Source organism: Arvicola amphibius, chromosome 9, assembly GCF_903992535.2.
Source record: "Arvicola amphibius chromosome 9, mArvAmp1.2, whole genome shotgun sequence".
In the NCBI taxonomy this organism is placed as follows: domain Eukaryota; kingdom Metazoa; phylum Chordata; class Mammalia; order Rodentia; family Cricetidae; genus Arvicola; species Arvicola amphibius.
Genome location: NC_052055.2, coordinates 117174217 through 117196245, shown reverse-complemented (window position 1 = coordinate 117196245; position 22029 = coordinate 117174217). Strand labels below are relative to the sequence as shown.

Sequence of the window (22029 nt, the reverse complement as noted above, 5' to 3'; positions counted from 1 at the left end):
ATGGCACTGGGGGGCTCTCGAGCATGTGGAGAAGAGGTAGGAACTCCGGGACCAGTGAGCAGAGGCTGACTGAGAGACCCAGCTACAAATGCACAGGCTGAGGCTGTAGCCTCCTGAAGGAAGCAGGTGAGTGAGAGGAAGGAGGCTATGGGAAGGTTCCCCAGGGGGGATGGGTACAGAGGGATGTGTAGGGACTCAAATCACAAAGTCCAGGGTGGACAAAACCCCACGTGACAACTTGCAAGAGTAGAGGGGGCAGAAACAACGAGGAAGTCAAAATTAAAGATGAAGGGAGACCATGAAAGGAGAAAGCCAGAACCCTGCCAAGCAGGAGAGAAACCCCCCAGTGAGAAACCCAGCACACCTCCACGATGGGTTAATAATGGGGTCACAATGCTGGTAGCATGGTGTAGCTCAAAACTGCAAGGGGCTGGGTGAGGACTCAGCAGTTAAGAGCTTTGTCTGCTCTCGCAGAGGACTGGAGTTTGGTTCTCGACACCCACACCAGGCAACTCACAACCAGCTATAACTCTAGCTCTAGGGGATTGAAGGCTCTTTTTTGACTTCCTCAAGCGTATGCATACTTAAGACTCAGAAAAATAAACCTTTTATTTAAAAAAAAAAACACAATGGTGAGAGTCTTCTCAAAGACAAGTTTCACAGCAAACAGGAGAAATAAGCTCACTTTATGCAAATGATCTGATCATCTGCTTCTTGGTAAGAAGTGTACAAGTAGCCGACCAATATGGAAAAATATTAAACATCCCTAGACGATGGGGGAAATGCAAATCAAAGCTACAGGAGAGGGCGGTCCTCTTGCCCCAGTGGAATGGCAGATGCCGTGAGGGTTTGGGGAAGGGGGGGCTCCTATGAACTTCTGGTAGGGATGCTGATTACCATGTCCAGTATGGAGAACCAGATTGAACTTCCTCAAAAAGCCACGAATAGAACTATCATCTGAACTGATATTCCCTGGGTAGATATCTTAATGATAGGAAATTAGTGTGCTGAGGGACCTCTGCACTCTCCGCTAGAACCATAAAGCAGAATCAAACTTGAAATCAATTGGTGGATGAATGGGTAAAAAATATATGGCACGTAGAAGAGGATCCTACCATTTATAGGAACATTGATGAGGATAGAGGTCATTATGTTAAGTGAAATAAATCAGACAACAGACACACACACACACACACAGGGCACCTCTTTTTTTCCTCAATTTACAGGAAGGCTTAAAAGTTGTTCTCGAAGTAGAGAGCAAATCTGGGCTTGGGAACTTAAGCCTATAGTCCTATTAGTTGAGAGGCTAAGGCAGGAGGATTGCCAGCCTCGGCTACATAGTGAACTTCAGGCTAGCATGGGCTACAGCATGAGACCGTCTCAAACAAACAAAACAAAAAAGGAAGTAAAGGGTAGAAGAGTGGTCAGCACAGGCCGGGGTGGGTGTGCGTGGGTGGGGAGAGGGTGACTATTACAGAACTGGGCTGGTTCTCAGCACCCTGGGGGAGAAGGGTGTCTCTGTATCTCATTTGAAGTGACAAAATATCCCTGTTAAGTAGACAGCAAAATGCTCAGTGTGTGGATTGTCACCCTAAAGCAGCCATTGACTCTTACCGCGTTCTGATAAAATGCCTGACAGAAAGCTACCTAAGGAGGAAGGGTTTGTTTTGGTTCACAGTTTAAGAAGGGACATGATCTGTCACAGCCAGGAAGGCACGGTGGTGGCAGCAGGAGTGTGAGCAGCTGGTTGCATGGCACCCATAGTCAGGAGGCAGAGATGAACGCTGGTGCTCAGCTCGCTTTCACCTTTCCATTAGGTCCAGGACTCCAGCTCATGGGCTGGTGCCTCTTATGTCCAGGCTGGGTCTTCCATCCTCAGCTGAGTCTGAAAAGCCACTCACAGACACGCTGCCGTGATTTGAGTGCAATTGTCCCCCCCTGCCACCCGCAGACCCACTTATGCGAACAGTAGGTCCCTGGCTGGTGGCACTGTTTTGGGAGGTGCTGGAGGTGGAACCCTGCTAGAGGAGAAAGTGCATTACTGGATAGAGTTGGAGGGGGTTTAGCCCTGCCCTGTTTCCAGTTCACTCTCTCTGCTCTGTGTTTACAGCTGAGATGTCACCTCTCAGCTTCCCAGTCCATCCCCCAGCCTGCCAGGCTTCACCAACACCAAGGTCTCTCTCTCTCTAGACCCATAAGCCCAGCTGTCTTTTCATTCTACAAGTTGCCTTGGTCATGGTGTTTAGCACAGCAACAAATGGAATCCATACACCCCCAAGTCTGTCTCCAAGGATATTCATCCTCACAAGAAACGTTAACTGTCACATCTATACAAAAACTGTCAAGAACAAAATTCATTAACAAAAATGTTGCAATATAAACATTCACACTGGAAAGAGTGAAAGGGGAAAGAAAAATAGGAAATGGGAGAGACCAGTGGAAAATAGAATTCTAAGCCACAGAGCTCAGGCCAACACAGTGTGCCAAGGGCTTGTAGCATCAACTTCAATGCAGATGTGGGCAGGTGGGACTTCAAAACATAGCCTGACTCATTACTTCCAATGTGAAGCCAGCCCTAAATGTGCTGATGTGGGCAGACTAAGAAGAAAAGGGCAGTAAGGGTTCACTTGCGAATCAAGGGGAAATGAGACTGGCATTCTGAACTGCACAGTTGAGGGCAAGAATGGCTGGCGAATGTGAAGGCACTGAAATGACCCAAGCTCCTGACAGATAATGAGGGTTTAAAGAATGGGCAAGCCTGTAGTGGAGACAGAGTCACAGAGTCGGGGAAGCAGCCCGTTGAGGCAAAGCTGGGGACCGGCAGCAGCTGGTGGAGAAGAGAGCACAGCTTGACCTTGAGAACCTAGTATGGGTGGCTAGGCAGGACTGCTGGGAAGACTGTGGAAGGAGCACAGGTAGGGCCAGAGGAGATTCTGTTGACACAACAGGGGAGATAGGCTCGGTTGTTTTGTCACGCATGTGTGCTTGTGTGCGCATGCGCGTGCATGCATGCGCCTTCGCTTGCTTCCTCTGACTCTGCACAAAACCTACCTGTGTCTTTGACACGCAGCCTGCCCTCAAAGCTGGAAACCAAAACCCATTCACACTTTTCTCTGTGAAAGTCTGGCAAGTACAGGAAGCAATTCATCTACAGCACCAGACGTGCCCATGCCTAGAGGAAAGCATAGTTGTGGGAGGACCAGGAAGCTACCAGCCTCTCACTTCACAATGAGAAAACAGAGGCCAGAGATGCCCGGCTGGGCACTGGGCTCAAGCAGTTAGTGGGCGAGCCGCTGGACTTTTGGTTGTATTTGGTCCAAATTGGGAGGGCGATGAGGTCCCAGAGAGCAAGACCATTCTTCCATCCTGCAAAGATGCTGAGATGCAGCACCGTTTCTTTGCCATTCCTGAACTACTCCAAGAAGGAGCCAGGTCCTGAGGCTGGAGGGGTGGGCAGGGCAGGAGTTAGATTCTGGGCGCCGGCTTCCCCTTTTGTAGACCCACAAGTTCCATCCACGTCCTTTTCAACCACACCTGAAGGAGACTAAGCTCATCAGAGGTGGGTGAGGGTTCTCCCTGGTACAGAGGTCAAGCAATGGGCCCTAGAGAACACTGAGCTGTGCTAAGAGACAAGCAGGTCAGTAGCAGGACACGGCACAGGGAACCTAGAGGACAATCCAGGCCTGGCGGGCAAGAGTTAGAAGGAAGCCAGGAAGAAAGATGGGCTACAGATCAGTGGGCAGAGTGCTTGCTTAGCATTCACGGAACCTTAGGTTCAACCCCAGCATTACGCCAGGAGTGATGCTACATGTCTGTAATCCCAGTACTTGGAAGATGAAGACAGGAAGGTCAGAAGTTCAAGACTATTCTCACCTATATTGGACTTGGAAGATGAAGACAGGAAGGTCAGAAGTTCAAGACTATTCTCACCTATATCAGATTCCTATTTTTTTTTTCTTTTTTGGTTTTTTGAGACAGGGTTTCTCTGCAGCTTTTTTAGAGCCTGTCCTGGAACTAGCTCTTGTAGACCAGGCTGGCCTCGAACTCACAGAGATCCGCCTGCCTCTGCCTCCCGAGTGCTGGGATTAAAGGCGTGCGCCACCACTGCCCGGCTCCTATTTTTTTTTTCAAGCCTGTATTCCTTTAATCTCAGCACTCAGGAGGCAGAGGCAGCTGGCTTTCTCTGAGTTTGAGGTCAGCCTGGTCTACAGAGTGAGTTCCAGAACAGCCAGGGATAGAAAGAGTGTTTCCAAACAAACAAGACAGAAAGAAGAGGATGTGAGGACTCAGGAGACAGGGAGCACGTTATGTGCCATTCTTCCCTTTGGCTGTCCAAGCACTGCCAGATGCTCCCCAGCTCCACTTCCATCAGTTATCAAGATGAAGCTGGTGGCTCTTGGGGAAAGTAGGATTCTGGGGAGTGGTCCACACTTGATACAGAAGGGATGCTGGAGGGCCAATCTGATTGGTCAGTGAGGGCTGGGAGCTGCCCGTAGGCACCAGCAAGGGTCAGCAGAGAGAGAAGGGAGGAAGAACTGAGGCAGGGTGAACATTGTCTTTTTAATACACCCTGGGAGTATGCTCAGAAGCCGCTCATAGACCGTCCCCAGCCCTGGGCCTCCCTGGGCCTCGCTGGGCCTCCCAGTGCCTCCCAGCTGACCTGTTCAAGTTTCCCTCTGGCCCAACTCCGGTCTTTTGATGCCCTGCCCCCATCTTTGCCTCTTCCTTTTTGACTCCTTCCTCTAAGAGACTTCCTTTTGCAGCATAGATTGAGCCCTGGGCACCTCTGCGGTGAATCAGGGGTGGGAGGCGGAGCTGGCAGAGGAGGTGAGAGGAGGCGGCAGGCCAGAGCTTTGAGAGAAACACAGGAAACCTGTGGGCAACATGCAGTGCCCTGGGCTCGCTCTTGCTTGGTCCTTTGGAACCACACAAGCAGGCACAAGGGATCCCAAGCCCTCTCAGAGCAGGGTAGCCAGGTATGGGCACAGGAAGAAGGAGAGAAGCAGGGTTGTTCCCTTGCCCTCCCAGTCCTGACCACAATGGCTCCTCACCCAATCACTTCCCCCAATGCAGTCTCTCCTTTGTCTTTCTCTTTGTGGGAAGGAGCTGAAGAAGTCAAATTCTTGCTTCCGTTAGTCACCAAAAGATGTCACAGTATTTAAGAGGGGCAGGACTTTGGCCCTCCTAGGACTGTTGACCCAATTCGCTTCCTATCCCTCCTTAGACAGACTGATCTTCAGGCTGGACTATGTGGACATTATTTTGAGAATCATTTTACAGACCTTCCTGGGAGTGGGGGAAATGTGGCTCTGAGTCAGAAGAGGTTGAGCAAGGAAAAAAAAAAGTTAAGCAAGTATTAACTCTAGAGGAAAACCAGAAAGTCATACACAAAACTATAATTAATTTAGCTCAACACCGAACAACATTTGTGTGATCAGAACAATAAAAGGGCTAAGAATTCATTAAAGCCAGGCGTGGTAGCACATGCCTTAATCCCAGCACTCTGGAAGCAGAGGCAGGCAGAGATATGTGAGTTCTAGGCCAGCTTGGTCTACAAAGTGAGTCCCAGGACATCCAGGGCTACAAAGAGAAACCCTTTCTCAAAACAAAAACAAAAAACAAACAAACAAAAACAAACAACAACAACAAATAACAACCAAAAAAACCACTATAGGACTATGTGGGGTAGAGGAAACAGGGAGGGACAGATATTTTCATTACCAAAACGTGAAGGCAAAACTATCTTCCCACTAGTGCAATCCCCTGCACTCCGAAGGCCATGCTATGGCACAGGCAGAGGTTCATAGGTCAGACGGGAGGCACCTAGCCCCAACCCAGGCCCCACCTTGGCGAGACCTCTGTTTGCCCTGTGTCACTTCTCTTTCCAGATCTTACCAAGCTACCATTTCCTGCTCAGTGTGTGGTTTCCACAGATGTTGGAACAAAACTACTGACATCCCCAGGAGAACGTCAGCAGAAGGCCCGGGCTGCATTCTTCCAAGCAAATGTGTTCTCACCCTGATTTCTGCACTCACGTTTCTCTGGGTCCTTTTCCTGCTCTTCTGGGGGGTGGGTAACACTGGCTGAGGTAGCATCAGGACACAGTATGGCCTACAAGCTGTGGTCAGACCTTCAAGATTCTCCATGACTTTCCTTCTCTGAGCCTCAGTTCCCCTTACGTGCCAGCATTTGAGGACAGCTGGGGACACGTGACAGGGTCCTGCAAAAGGCCTGGCTCACAGAGCAGAAGCTCAGAACAGGCGAGGCTGTAAGCAATCAAAACGGGGGAGTGGGTGCAGCTCAGTGGGTAGAGAGTGTTTAGGGGATGTGTGAGGTCCCAGGTACCATCCCTCACTCTGTGTGTATGGATGAAATTCAGTCCTAGTGATCAGTGATTGTGGAGTCTGATAAAATTATCTTTGGTTTTTGTAGAAAGTCTTCATCTGAACTTAAAAACAATAATTATTTTTAATGGCGTATTTTTTATTTTTTTAAATTTATTTATTATGTATACAGTATTCTGCCTGCATGTATGCCTGATCTCATTATAGATGGTTGTGAGCCACATGTGGTTGCTGGGAATTGAACTCAGAACCTCTGGAAGAGCAGTCAATGCTCTTAACCACTGAGCCATCTCTCCAGCCCTATTTTTATTTTTTATGTGCATTGGTGTTTTGCCTCCATACATGTCTGTGTGGGTGTGCCAGATACTCTGGAACTGGCATTACAGACAGTTGTGAGCTGTCATGTGGGTGCTGGGAATTGAACTCAGGATCTCTGGAAGAACAGCCACTGCTCTTAGCCACTGAGCCATCTCTCCAGCCCACAATAATTATTATTTTGTGTAATATATTTTAAGTTAAAATATAATCACATCATTTTTCTTACTCCAATCACTGCCAAGTCACCCCATTTTCCCTCTCAAATTAATAACCTTTTTAAATTATTGCTTTATGTGTGTGTGTGTGTGTGTGTGTGTGTGTGTATACACATGCATATATATTTTGGTTTTTTTTCTGTTTTGTTTTGTTTTTTTCAAGACAGGGTTTCTCTAATAATAGTAATAGCCCTAGCTGTCCTGGAACTTGCTCTGTAGACCAGGTTGACCTTGAACTCACAGAGATTTGCCTGCCTCTGCCTCCCACGTGCTGGGATTAAAGGTGTGCACCACCACCGCCTGGCTATACATGCATATATAGACACATACATATATATGTATGTAAAGAATAAGAATCCCTGATGAAGGGTGAGAGTTACACTCACTTGTGGGTATAAGGAAAAGTTTTAGGATGTAGGAAGGAATTATGTTGGTCTAGTAGGTTCTCTTCTAGTCCATGACCTCCCTAGCCCTTGAATAGTTCATTAGGTTACATTTGAACTTATACAGACAATTCTTCCTAATTTTTCTGAATCTGTGTGAGTCTCCTTGAGTGTAACGGAAGGAATGAAACGATTCAACCCTAATCTCCGGGGATGTAGAACGGTGAGATCTTAGCTTCTCCAAGAGAAGAGGGCAAGGGGGTAAGCTGAGGGCGATATGGAGGAAGACCTGAAGTCTGGGGGCCTCGATCAGGGAAGCATCTCCGCTCACTGCCCCCAAAGAAGGGGCAGCTTGAGAGCTGGAGCAATGAACACCATAGAGAGACTGTTTCTCATACTATCCCTGCTCTGGACACCAGGGAGGCCTACAGAATATAGACCCCCCCACACACACTACACGCCACTCTGGCTTCTGTCAAACATAGTCACCTCTCACGCCTTTGAACACACTGGATTGTCCCTGAGCCCATCCCCTGCTCACCCACACCTTTCGGCACTGAAAGGTCCAATCCAAACACCACCTCCACTTTCAAGTATTCCCCTCCATCCCTCTGGGTAGCGTTAGGCAGGCAGATGGTTAGCTCTGAGAGGAACTGATCAACAGGCTCCCCCGAAACAGGGTATAAGGAACAGTAGGTGAGCTGGGTGTGGTGTGGTTTAATATCAGCACTCTGGAGGCAGAGACAGGGGGGTCTGTGAGGTCAAGGCCAGCCTGGCCTATAAAGTATGTTCCAGGGCTACTTAGAGAGGCTGTCTCAAAAAAGCAAAACAAGTAAACAGACTGGTAGTAGTGGTCTCTCTGGCTGGGCCAGCTTAGGGCTCAGAGACAGAATAAGGACAATGGCAGTGTTGACTTGTCAAGATCTAAAGACAGCAGCAGTGGTGACGGTAATCGACTCTGAATGGACACCCAGACCCTGGAGGAGCCAGCTGGGGCTGCTTGAATGGTTTTTACACTGTAGTTCTGGGTTATAGGATCCAAGAAGTGTCAACTTTTTTTTTAGCTGACTCTTCTTTACTTTTCAATTTATTTATGATAACTGTATTAATTTTATAGTAAGTAAGGAGATTATTATAAGTCAACTCCACTAAAACCAGCTCTACCTACTCAGTGGTCTGACTCAATGGGGAGAGAGTGTTGAAAGGATGGGCTCAGTCCTATAACCAACCCCCGAGGGTAAGGGCATCAGGGCTCTATGCCAGGGGACTCTCAGGTCTCCTGTGTCTTCAGCACTTTAAATTGTGACATGGGTCTCCCGGCTCACTTCCTCAGAACCACCCTGGGTGCCACCGCAGGGTTTCCCACAGGACGGGCAGGGGGGACACACACCCTGGACCACTGCCAGACCCTGCTCCCCTGGAGTGTAGACGTGTGGGGCCGCCTTGGTCTCAGGAGCCCAGTGTGAGCGGAGGACCCCAGGCTGCAGAAATATCTCAGCTACGGAGATAACCTGGCTACAGGAGCACTGAAGACACCCCAGCTATCAACAGAGCCAGAAGTCAAAGGGCACCAGGGCAGAAGTAACACCTACCCAGAAGTCCTCTCTATGGCCATGGCACCAGGCTCCTGACTAATTAGTCTGGGTGCACAGACTCGGTGGCATCAGTACAACAGTGGGAAGTCACAGCACAGCAAGAGGGCACCCAAGGACATCTTTCTCAGGTCTCCTCTTCAGGGACTGCTAGGAAGTGGCTGAGTCCTTTGTAGGTTGACCAAGGTGGGTGGAAGGGCTTAGTCCTTGGTGGTCAGCAAGGCCTCCCTCTCCAGGGAGGTATAAAGGAGCGGGGATCACTTTGTTGCTCTATTGCCTTGCAAGTAAGGTCAGAGCCAGGTTTAGGACTCTGCACTACTAGTTCAGCCACCAGAAGGTCCTGGGCCTCGGAAGTGCTGGGCGTTCCTGTGCCAGCACTGGGCTTGGGTACTTGCCCTTCACATGGCAAACACCCTGTTGGGTCACCGGGTTCTTTTCTGCCCAGCCCTGGGAAACCATGAGGTCCAGCTACAAGCTGCCAGTAGGCACTTCCTCTTGCTTTACTCTCAGTTCACAAGCACCCTAGCCTATCCCACCCCCTCATTGTAGAAGCAGGGAAACTGAGGCTTGGGAAGCTCAGGCCTTGGCAAACTCACCTGAGGCAACCCCCCCCCCCCCAGCAAAAAAGGAGGCTGGCCACCTCCCTGGGAGGCTCAAAGGATTCCTCCTCCATGAGACAAGCCAGGCAAGACTTTATCTCCATGACTTGGATAAAGGCAGGGGAGCTGATCTGGACCCAGGTTACTTCGCTAATTGCTGCTGGCTAGGCAGCTGTGTGCCCAAGGTCAGGCGCTTTGGCACACCCACACCCAGCCTCCAGAGTAAAGACAGTAGGGTGAACCGGGAGTTTGATGAAGTACCGGGCCTGGAGGGCTGGGCTACAGAGACAATAGTGCTTTCTACTAGGAAACCCAGGTTGGCAGGAACCAGGCCAGCGGGACACGAGTGCCCTCAAGCGACAGGACAAGGAGTACAGGAGTCTAAAGAATTAACGGACGCCCCCTAGCAGGCTAGAGCACTGTTTGGGACAAGAGTGCCCCTAAGCAGTTCAACCTCCATGGTGGCACCTGGTGCCCGAGGGACAGCCCAGGACGCCCTCTACCGTAGTAGAAAGGACGAGGGGGGCTGCGCCTGGGTCAGCTTTCTTTTGTGGCCCCAACCATAGCCGGTCTTGTTACAGGTGTCACCTGGGTGAACAGTGGGACTCAGCTCTCTCTCCTGCCCTGCTTTCCCTAAGCAATGCATGTGGAGTGCACAGGGGTTGTTGGGTACGGAGCCGACTGTGCAGGAAGGAGGACGGAGGCCGCCAAGTCTTTCGCTGCCTGGTCCTCATTTAAGTGGTCGAGTAAAGCCCAACTCCCAGGACCGTTTTGAGGAAGAAACGCAATGTGCCCAAACAGAAACACGCACGAGTAATACTAGCCAAGTAATAATGACCAAGGCCCCGGCGTGAACCTGTTTCCTTACTCTGCCCCAGGCTAGCCCCACAGAAACATGCCGTTTCTCGTCATATGCACCCGAGGCCTCTGTCCTTTTTATTTCCCTGGCTTTTTGCAAGACCAACGGTCCTACAGCAGCCACACACGTTAACGTTGGCGCACAGTTAACACGCTAGCGGCAGCACTCGGCCGTAAGCACCGCAACCGCGCACAGAAGACGGGCGGTACTTCCGGGGATCGGCGGAAGTCAGATCTTCTATTTCCGCCTCGCAGGGAGCACTTCCGAGAGGCGCTTGTGCTAGTGCGGCGGCGTCTCTGCCCCGTGGAATCATCCGGTGAAGATGGGGAAAGTGAGGGCGCTGCGGGCACGTGTGCACCGGGCGGCCGTGAGGCCTGACGGGGAGGCTCCGCCCGGCCCTGTGCCGCGCGCCCTGGAGCCGGCCCTTCCACAAGTCTCGGCGGGCGGAGCTGGGGCAAAGGTGAGGTGCGGGGCGTGGGTCGGCCCGGGTCAGGTCTCCGCTGAGCGGGATCTCCGTTAGACCAATGGTTCTGCATGGCTGGGGTCTCCGCAGAGAAGGGGCTCAGTATGGCTAGGGTTTCCCCAGAGCAAGGGTCCTGCATGGCTGGGGTTTCCACAGAGCAGGGGTCCTGCTTGGCTGGGGTCTCCGCAGAGCAGGGGTCCTGCATGGCTGGGGTCTCCGCAGAGCAGGGGTCCTACATGGCTGGGGTCTCGGCACAGCAGGGGTCCTGCATGGCTGGAGTCTCCGCAGAGCAAGAGTCCTGCGTGGCTGGAGTTTTTGCAGAGCAGGTGCCTTGCAGGACCGGAGTTCAACACGGCCGAGTTGCCGTCTCCCATTGTGTGGGTTCTGGCCGCTCCAGTTAGGGTCCTGACCCTGTCCCACCTTTAGCCCTTGTCTCTTCATCGTGTGCCCTCTTGGTTGAAGTGTGGAACTCCCGAAACACTCCATTGCTGGAGGAGAGTCCCCCTCCACATTTTGGAAATGCACAGAACGCTAGCTAGCTCTTTAAAATGCACCGCGCTTTCAGTAAAGGAGAGGAGGTTCCCGAAGTTAGGTGACTTGAAAAGAAGCGCTGTTCTCTTTACAGTCGTCTATGCCCTCATCCACCCATATTTGCAAGCAGGAATTTACTTTTGGCCTTTGTTGTGGACAGTCTGTGTAAATGGAGATTGTGCTCTCTTGTGTTGGTTTCTTTAATGCAGCCCGCTATTGTCAGAGTTCGACATCCGTTGCAGGATACATCCACATAATCTTTGCCTGGTGCTCCTCCTTCAGCTGCCTTGGCAATATTTTCTGGTTTGCGTAGGAGCAGCAGAGGGGCCATTGTTGGACCATGGGGCCAGTGGCTTCCCATCAGTAATTCTGAAGCATGCTTGTCAAGTATTTACTGTGTGCCATGTGTCACACACCTGTAAAGCCGACACAATTTCATTTGTGATTGTGATGGATGAGTTTTTAAAAATCTTTTATGTGTATGTTTCGTGTGCATGTATGCATTTACTATGTGTATCTGGCGCTGTTAGAAGCTAAAGAGGGCTTGTGTGGATGAATCCCCTGAAACTAGAGTTAGGGATGGTTGTATGCCACCATGGCAGGTCCCCTACAAGAACAGCAAGTGCTCTTAATCACTGAGCCATCCATTCCTCATTTCTCATTTTTCATCCATTTTTTTTTTCTATTGAGGCAGGATCTTGATGTAGTTTTGGCTGTCCTTGAACTCACTATGTAGCCCAGACAGGTCTTAAACTCAGAAGAGGTTAGCCTGCCTCTGCCTCCCAAATGCTGAAGTTAAAGACACACGCCACCATGCACAGCAAGATAAGATTTAAGAGTTAAGTAAATCCTGGAGGGTGCCCAGCTACTTAGTGGAGTTGCTGGTATTTGCCAAAATCTGGTTATAGAGTCTTGGCTTCAGCTCTCAGTTTTGTTCCATTGATCCTTATGCCAGTATCACACAGTCTGACTTAGAGTGGTTCTGAGTCAGCTTTAGCTCTGGAAATACAGATCCTCAGACCCTTCTCTCTGGGTCCCCAACTGGGTCTCTTGCATTCCCTTATGGATTTTAGCATCAGTGAGTCATTTTTCACACACAAGACATCCAGTGTGAAGTTTTTTGTTTTATAATTTTTTTTATATTACTGTGTCTGCATGTGGAGACGTGTGCCCAGGCATGTGTGTGGAGGACAGAGGACAGCTCATAAGACTCAGTTCTCTCCTTCATGTGGGTTCCAGGGGTAAAATTTGATGGCCAGGGTCTTTACCCGCTGAGCCTTCTTTCTTGATTTAGACATTTGATAGTTTTAGTTAATATTTAGAGGATGTTGCCCTCTTAAGAATATTTGATCTTTCAATTCATGAAAATAAAGTAACTTATCATTTCCAAGTCTGATGGAGGAAGGAAGGAGCAGTCTGGGCACAGGCCTGATCTGGGAACAAGGACACAGCTACTCTCCTAGGGCCTCTCTGGCTGATAAGTAGAGGATTTTTGCCTTGGAATCTTCTCGTTGTTTGACTCTGATACTAAAGGCCAACTTGGTGTTGTCCTCTTTCTTCTCTTGTTGGGACTGCAGGAGTGGACATTGGTTCACAATGACATCTTTGCCAGGACACAGATAGACCCTAGTACCTTGGTGCAGAGGCTGGAGCTGGACCAGAAAAGTGTGGTGTCCCTAAAGAAAGGTGAGTCACTACCTTTGGAGAGGTGAGAGGGCAGCCTGACTCTTGCCTGTGCTTTTAAAATGATGTTAGGCCAGATGTGGTGTCAAATACCTTAATCCCAGCACTTGAGAAGCAGAGGCAGACAGATCTCTCTGCATTTGAGGCCAACTCGGTCTATGTATCGAGTTCCAGGAAACATAGGGCTGTGTAGAAAGACCCTGTCTCAAAATAAAACAAAAAGTGATGTTTCTTTTACAGGAAAGAATTTCAAATATACTAAGTAGAAAGAAGTGTTGAGAAGTTCCATGTGGCAAATGCCCACCCTTGGTACTCCCACCGAGTACTTTTGAAGCAGGTACCAGACTGCTTGGCAATTCACTCATAAATTCTTCAGCATGCATCCCTAAGTACTCTTGCAATAGGTGAACTTACCTACAGAACTGATGCTATGCTTATATAATGACAAGGAGGCAGAAAACAGGCTGGCTTTGTGATTGCCTCTGTCCAGACCTGGCTGTCCTGGAACTCACTCTGTACACCAGGCTGGTCTTGAACTCAGAGAGCCGCCTGCCTCTGCCTCCTGAGTGCTGGGATTAAAAGTGTGTGATATCATGTCTGGCTTTACCATTGGCATTCTTTTTTCTTTTTTTAAAACTTTTATCTGTTTATTTCATGCTGAATTTATTCCTATCCCTTAAGTTTTTGTTTCTTCAGTTTCTTCTGGGGTAGCCTTTTTCCTTTCCTTCTTTGTGCACCCCCCTCTTCTGGCTTTGGGACAATTTGAGCTTTTTCAATGAGGATCATCTCAGTGTGGCAGGGGGGAACTCATGTACGGTTTTATCCGGTCATGAACTCTGTAAGTCGTTGGCACATCTCAGGTGCTCTCCTCCACTGGGTGTGTTCAATGACCAGAGAACCTACATCTCAACCCTTCAGTCCAGCGCTGCTCTCTGCATTCTTAAGCATGTGCAGCAAAAACTCAGTGCTCTGTTTTGGCTGCCCAGCCTGTGTCCAGTCCCACTGTTTGGTCTGGGCGCACCTACCGACTCCGCCATCATACTGCCTGAGCGCCACACGCTGCTTCTTATAGGTGACATCTCTCATGTATTTGGTAGTTTTCAGATATGCAGATCTTTGATGGCTTGGGCCGTTTCACAGAGGTTATTAAAGTGGACATGAAGATTTAACCTCTTGATTTGCATGATTTTGCAGGGTTTTCTGGGTCAAGAGAGTAGTGAACCTTCTTTACAAGTGACTGTAGGTCACTCATAGGTAGAGGAGACACTTGGCAGTCTTAACTGTCAGTCCTGGCATATAAAAATGGTGACAGACCCACCTTATAGAGACCGAGTTTACTGTATCCAGAAAGGTCCAGACATTCGGCAAACGCTGGTTCCTTGCTCCTTCCTGAGGCAGGCCCAGCAAGGTGACCCAGCTAGACAACTCCCACAAAGTCGGTATGGCCTTCTTAGGGACAGGGAGTTGTTCTTAGGCTTCAGCTGAGCCATGGGCCCCCTTCCTGCCATCTGGACCCTGCAGAACTTGTTTAGCCACCAGGCTTTGCAATGGCAGCACCTCCTTCAGCTCTGTCTTGTCCTGTTCCTGTTAGCATCTCTGTCAAGTCCTGTTGTTTGGATAGTCCTGGAACCACCAGTCACTCTCTCACTGCCCCCACTACTTAACAGTTAATTAGAATTTAGAAACTATATCTAATTGAATACTTCAGATAATGATGTTTTAAAAATCTGTATACCCACTAGGTGGTGGTGCACGCCTTTAATTCCAGCACTCAGTAGACAGAGGTGGGTGGATCTCTGTGAGTTTGAGCCAGCCTGGTCTACAGAGTGAGTTTCTGGACAGTCAGGGATACACAGAGAAACCTTGTCTCAAAAAGAAAGAAAAAAAAGAAAAGAAAAAGAATACCCATATATGTGCATATGACCTTAAGTAAGGAATGGATCACATTTGAGCTCTCACTTCCTAGAGTGACCTTTGGCCTTAGCTGTGTGTATTTCCCATATCTTCTCCTTTCATAGGGTCTTAGGGTCTAGAGTTTTAGCATGAGGCAGAGATGGGTTTTGGGGCTGTAGGAGGCCCCTCAGCCTGAGTCATGTATAGCTCTGGCCAGAGAGTAGCCTTGGTTCTCCATGCCCATGATTCTTGCACGTCTCAGTGCATGTGTTTGGGACTCAGGATGTCCCAGGAGAAGGTGATCTTGAATGCAGAACTCATCCCTGGGGACCAAGGGTGGTCTCTGAGACACCGCCAGGGCCTTTCCTTTGCAGTTTCCCTGGTGTGCGTGTCATCTGTGTTCTGACCACCCCCACCTTGTTGGGGGCCCCTCTGACTGGCTGTGTCCGTGTCCAGTTGTTACACACCTGTCCTCAGTTAACCTTAGGCTGGATGTAGGTGACTGTTAGACCTCACAGAGTCTCGATGGAGTAGGGTAGACTTGGCTCTGTCTCTGCCCAGTAGCACAAAAGATCAGCCACTCATTGGACACAGTCATACCTGTAGAACAGCCGTGTGCGTAGGGAGGAAAATCCCCAGTCCTTTATCTTATTCCTACCTGGCTGAGGCATGCAGAGCCTGGTCTCCCAGAGTCCCAGGTCTGCATCTCAGACCCCTTTCCACAGGCGTCTCCTGGCTGCTGGTACCTTTCCTGTTCTCAGTGCTGAACACTTCTGTTCCTGACTGCCTTATTCTCTGGGCCAGGCAGCTGGAGGGCCCTGACTGTGTCAGAGTGGCCTGGGTCAAGGAGGGAGCTGAGTCCTGACTCAGTCTCTTGCTGTGTCCTGCATGGCTTGATCCTGAAAATGTGGCGGGCAACAAGGGAATGAAGAAAGGACAGACACGCACATGGGAAAGCTGGAGTGGGGTGGCCTCTGGCGGACTGTGCTTGCTCTGGTGGAGGGCACCCAGGCAGTCTGGGAACTCAGGAATGTCTTAGGTTCCTATTGCTTTGATGGAACACCATGTCCAAAACAGCTTGGGGAGGAAAGGGCATATTTGGCTTACATATCTCAGTCTTGGAGGGAAACCAGGGAGGAACTCACACAAGGCAGAAACTCACACAAGGCAGGAGCTGATGCAGAGGCCGTAGAGGGGAGCTGCTTACTGGTTGTTCCTCTTGGCTTCCTCAGCTTGCTTTCTCATAGAACCCAGGACCACGATCCCAGGGATGGTACCACCCACAGTGGGCTGGACCCTCCCCCATCAATTACTAGTTAAGAAAATGCCTTACAGGCTTGCCTATAGCCTGATCTTATGGAGGCATATTTCTCAGTTGAGACTTCCTGTCTGGTGACTTTAGCTTGTGTCAAGCATGAAACTCGCCAGCAAAAGGGGTCTGCGTAGGGGAGCAGTCTCCGGTTGCAGTCATCTGGGAGGAGGAAGCTGTAGTTGGTATGTTTGCACATTGATCCATGGCAAACACTGTGCCTGGACCAGAGCAAGGCTTTGCCGTTTCCATAGGTCCGAGGCTGTGCCTATGTCAACAGTACACTTTCACTCAGGAGTTTGTCTGCTCCCCACAGTCTGCTCGTGACCCGCTAGTTTCAGAGGTACAAGCCATGCCTGTGGGTGCTTTTCTATCTGTGCCATTGCAGCACCTCCTTCCCATGCCTCGTCCTTGCCCAGAACTGGGCCAGAAATAATTCCACACTTCAGGTCCAGGAGCTGAGGTGGCTACAGCTGGTAGGGCCCCAAGGAGGATAGACAACTACCATGCCCCCATGTGCGCTCACAGGCTGTCCTACAGCACATGGGCTTGGAGCCCAGGAGGAGGGGCACCTTTGTCTCTGAGTGCTTTGCTGTGCTGCTGTCACCTCTCATCTTTCTGTTGGTGTCTTAGCAGCCACTTCCTCTCCTGCTCCCTGAGCTTGCTTTTCTGTGACAGGCTAGGTCTCTGCCTCCGGGAGGTGCTGGACTCGGCAGATATGCTGTGGGGCTCCTGATCTGTGTGTCTTCACCTCCTGCCCAGGGAGGAGGGGTGAGGCTGATCCAGAGATCTCCCCCAGCCCCAGCCAATAAACCCAGCTTTGTCCTGTGGGCTAAGGGGTCTTCTGTGGGATCCAGAAACCCCATGTTAAGTGGTTATGGCTCCCCTGCCTGCTCTTTTGGCTGGCAGACGCCAGTGAGCATCCTTCCTCCCACCTCATCCTCACTTGGTGTGTTACCTGCTCTGTAGTCAGCTTGAGCTGTGCAGTGAGCCTGGGCATGACACCGCCTACTGCATGGTCGTGATGCGCTGTCTGCTGTCTGCCTTTACTGACTGGGGCATGTCACTAACTTGATATCGAGCTATCCGGAGGAGACAGTCCACAAGGACATTTTTGAATTTGATTTCCAGTTCCCTGTCCCCTCTCACTGTTGCAGAAAGTAAGCTCAGTCCATTTCCAGACTACCTTCTGCGTTCTGGATTCCGTCTCTGAGAGGTAGGCAGGATGGGGCAGAGAAGAGCCAGGGTGGGGCAGGGGCGCCTGGAATGAAGGCTGTGAAAAGTGTGTGAGCAGCACTGTCAGTGACCCTTGGTCAGCGAGCTGCTGGGCGCAAAGGCCCCCGGAGTTGTGGGGAACAGGTTGTTAGGAGCTCTAGACGGGGTGAGGTGGCTGCAGAGTTGGGTTGTGGGGAACCCGGAGTGCCCACTCGTGGTCCTTCTCAGGCATTGTGACAGGCTCCAGAGCTCAGGTGGCTGCATCTTTTTAGACCCCCAGCCTCCCCAGGCTGAGCAGGATGAGTGAATGTGACTTTGCGGGGTCCCCCTTCTGAATGTTAGTCCTTTGTGTACTCACATTCTGGTCAGCAGAGGGCAGCAAAGCTTCATTTCCTTCTTAGGTCCTGGCCTAGGGGACCTACTGGAAGGCAGTTCCTGGTGCATACAGAACCTGAGGCGGATGAGAGTTTCTTCAGGAATTTGTTTACTAGATGGCTGTTAAGTCAGGGCTAGGACAGGACTCATAGGGCACACGCTTCACTTGTTCCTACTCAGCTTCTACTTAGCAGAAGCACAGCCCAGTGAACTGTAGGGAGGAGCTGAGAAGCCAGTCACAGCGTGAGTTGACTGCGGTGTCCTGTGAGTGCCGTTGCAAGAGCAGGAGGGGAGGCACTCGCTCCTGAAAGTACTCTCTGTGGGGTGCTAGGCTGACATAGTGGTGAACAGATCTTGTTGAGATACCAAATCAGGGTTGGCAGACACGGCCCAATGACTGTTGCTGTGGGTCCCTTCCAGTGACATTTCTTGGGTCCTCCATTACTTAGTTGTGGAGTGTGCCGTGGAAGTGTTCATGTGCGCCAGCAGGGAGCCAGCTAGGGCTAGCTCTGGCCTACCCATTGCCACTTCCTTCCTGCAGCTTTAGCTTATTTATTTATTTTTACTTTTTTGTTTTTGTTTTTGTTTTTTCGAGACAGGGTTTCTCTGTAGCTTTGGAGTCTGTCTTGGAACTAGCTCTTGTAGACCAGGCTGGCCTCGAACTCACAGAGATCCGCCTCTGCCTCCTGAGTGCTGGGATTTAAAGGCGTGCGCCACCACCGCCCGGCTGGTTTATATGGTGCCATGATCTATCAGATTATCTTTTCAGAGCCTGAGCATAGAAGCTGGCCTAAGTTGGTAACAAAGCAACCTGTGACAGTGACTGGAACATGTTCCCAGTAGCATGACAGGGGACACTTTCATCAGTCTAAAGGTACCTGTTGGATTTGAGGCCTTATAACCCACTTAAGGATACTATGAGAGAACGTGTACTAGAAGGTGGGTGTGGGCTCACTGGACAGCTTTGCTGACTGGGTGCTTCCTGTGCTCTGTGGTGGACCATGTTGAGTGCCACCTCTGCCTGGTAGGAACTACCACCTGTGGTGGTGTTGAAGCCCAGGACTGTTGAGGGGTCTGCATCTCTAGGCCCCAGGGAACAGGATCTGTTGTGTAGAGCTCTTGGGGTCCTGGCATACTTGGTCTTGAGACCTCTCCTGTTAGAGGCCTGGCTCTCTAAGCATGGAGCCAGCCCTTGGGGACTGTTGCCGCCCTGTGACCATCAGGGCACAACCTCCACCTGGGGTTCTATGAAAAGTGACTCATAACCAAGAAACATCAGCAGAGACACCTGGTCCTACCTTGAGGTGACCCTCTGAACCTGGTCCTGTGTGGGTTCTGTATGTAATGTCATGTTAACTCCCCCTGTGTTCACAGGGGACCTGCCACCTTCTCCGTGGTCTGTCTGGAGCCACATGCCCATTTGCTTTCCCTAGTCCTTTAGCCTGTGGGATCCCAGAGTGCCATCACTCTGCTTTGTCCCAGGCCGTCCCACCTGATGACATCATTTCTTCCCAGTCGCTAATGAGATGTCCTGATGGCTCTTGTTTGGGACCAGAAGACTCAGGAGCTCTTCTGTCCCTGTAGATTGTCCCCAGTTGCTTCAAAACCCTCTAGGGAGGGGAACCCTGTGCCTACCGCCAGTCTTATGCCAGGGTACGGGATACTGGAGGCTGCTTGGCTCTTTGGGGGTGCTATCCCATTTGGGGTATTGTGTTTTAGATACTTGTTTGCCTGGGGAGGACAGGCAAGAGTGGATGTTGTCTGAGCATATGGGGTGCTGTTTCTAGGCCGTGGACCATGGTACCATGGACCAAGTAGCTGGGGCTATTTTGGGTCCTCGGCATCTTTCTGCTATTTGTGAAGCTTGACTGGCAGTGCTCTGTGAGGCTTTCTGCTCCTCACTCCCATCTCCCACCAACAGCAAGGCTGGAGGGCAGCTGGAGGTGTTGAGATAAAACTTTGTCGCTCTATGGTTAGCAGCTCCTGTCCTGTTATTGGGCTCTGCCTTTGATCCGGCTGCCTCCCTTTGGACACCCTTGTCCAGTGTATTTCCCACACTCCACACAGAGATGCCATCTCTTTAGGGCCTTGACAGCCCCAGTGACTCCGTAGGGTTTTCGTGGCCCATTGCTACCCAGATGCCTTCTTGAGCCACTGCCTCTCTCCACAGTCAGGAAGTAGAGGATGGTAAATGTTCAACTCACATTCTCCTTTTCTGCAGTCTGGGACTCCAGCCCATGGAACTACTGGTACAACCTGTATTTAGTTCTTCCTGCCTCAGTTAACCTTATCTAGATGATCCAGATAGCCCCACATGAAGCCCTTCCTCCTTTTTAAAATTTATTATTGTTGTGATGCTGATGTGTGTACAGTGTGTGCATGTATATGCACATATGTGCAAGTACATGAGCCACCTTGTATGTTTGGAGGTCATATGACAGCTTGCAGGAGTTGACTCTTGCTGTCTGCTGTAGGACCCAGGGTTTGAATTCAGATTGCAGGCTTGCACGGCGGCGAGCACTGTCACCTCCTGAGCCATCCAGTCACCTCCTTTTTAAACAGTCCCATCTCAGTCCACACTGACCTTGAACTCAGACCAGTGCTGCTTGTCTCAGCTGTTCTGTCACAGCAGTGAAAAACTGCCCCTCTCCCTGGGTGCTGTGGGGAGGACCAGGAGGTGGCATCTCTATGCTAGGAAGATACTGATACTGGCCGACGTTGTTGCTGCTCTGCTCCTTTCTGTCTGTCCGGTCCTCTTGCTTTCAGCCCGGTCAGTGGTGATTGGTTTAGCTCTCAACTGTGTTGCAAACTTTATTTTAAACATTTTGCTTATCCTTGAGGGTAAGCTGTAGAGGGAGTCATGGTTCTGCATTTGGGCCTAGCCTGGCACCTGTTCCGAGTTCCGGTTCTCTGGTAAGGAAGCTGGAGCCGAGATGTCCTGCCCCTGTATGGCCATCACTGCTGTCACTTTGTCACTCCTCAGAAGTGCTTCTGGGCCCTGTCTCCTTCCCTCAGAGTGTGAGGGCCGTAGCCGGTGCTGTGACAGGCGGTCGTCAGGGAGAAGCCTAGAGCAGCCACACTCCAAAGCCCTGCTGTCCCGGCCACAGCTAGGGCTGAGCTGCTGTTCCTCTCACAGCGGCTCCCGGGAAGCTCTCTCTGTTCCCTTCTAAGCAGCACAGGCCAGCTCATCATGGAGGCTGCTCATATGTGTCTGGTTGCTGCCTGTTCTGGGCCCGTCTTTCTGCCCACAGGGAGTAACCGTCAGCCTGTGCAGAGTCCAGTGAAGCGAGGGCGAGCATCAGTGCCAAGGGCGGCGGGACCCCGAGGGCTCTGTCAGGGCTTCAGCTTCTGCATGACCTCAGCATTCCAAATGCTTTGCATCTGCGAGAACAGCCTGTTCGGTTCTGTTTCTCCGGAGCCATGGAGGGCTAAGAGGGTCACATTCTAGCTAGCATTCTTGGTAGCCTGCTCCCGCATCCTGCGTTCTGGGTGGTGCTAGGCCTGTTAATGCTCGGGCCGGTCTCTGCTGACCTTGGGTGTTATTTTTACTTTAGAGTAATTGCAGAATTACAGAAAGTTGAATTACTTCCTGCCTCCTGGGATGTCTTACTATTGGCCATATTGCCCCCCTCCCTACTGTGCTAGGCTCATTTTTCTTACAAGTTTCCCTGCACCCTAGATAACCCCCAAGTCCTACCCCAGCTTGACGCCCCACATTTAGGCCTGTTGTCACCCCCCTTGTGGTTTGACATTGCATCCAGTCATATGACACCTGCCTAGGTATGGCACACTGAAGTTCAGTAGAGTGCATTGGATGCTCCTTTATTAGACCAACAGGAGGAGCAGCTACTGAGCCCTGGGCCCTCTTACCCCCTCCCCATAGCCCCCATCTCAGATCAAGCTGTGCAGCCCCAGCCCTTTCTTCTAGTGGGAAATGAGTAATTAGGGGTGGAGACCTGAGGGCAGGTCAGCTCCAGGCTCGAAACAGGGGCACAGGACTCCAACACTTTGCCTGTAACTGTGCGTAGGACCTGAGTCACCAGCTGCTGGGGCTCTGTGCCTGGTCCCTTCATGGAAGCTGAGGCAGCTTAACAGGGTCTCCAGTTTCTCACAACAGGACTTGTCTCTTGTTTATCCTTAAACATGGCAGCTTCTCTGTTGTACTATTCGGGAACATCCACATGCACAAGATGTCAGGAGACCGTGTTTCCTACACATGGTCTTAGGAGCATGTGTCGTCTCTGGGGAAG

At 50.7% G+C, this 22029-nt stretch overlaps 1 protein-coding gene and 1 pseudogene across 1 annotated transcript in view; one reads left to right on the top strand and one right to left on the bottom strand.

Annotated features, from left to right (window-relative positions):
- The first annotated feature begins 10555 nt into the window (after nucleotides 1-10555).
- Slx9 (SLX9 ribosome biogenesis factor) overlaps nucleotides 10556-22029 on the top strand; it is a 30701-nt gene continuing 19227 nt past the window's right edge. The window contains exons 1-2 of the mRNA XM_038344008.1: nucleotides 10556-10770; nucleotides 12882-12990. Coding sequence (XP_038199936.1) covers nucleotides 10633-10770; nucleotides 12882-12990 — 247 coding nt within the window. The 5' untranslated portion in view covers nucleotides 10556-10632. The remainder of the gene's footprint in view (nucleotides 10771-12881; nucleotides 12991-22029) is intronic.
- Nucleotides 13657-14239, bottom strand: LOC119822607 (annotated as a pseudogene).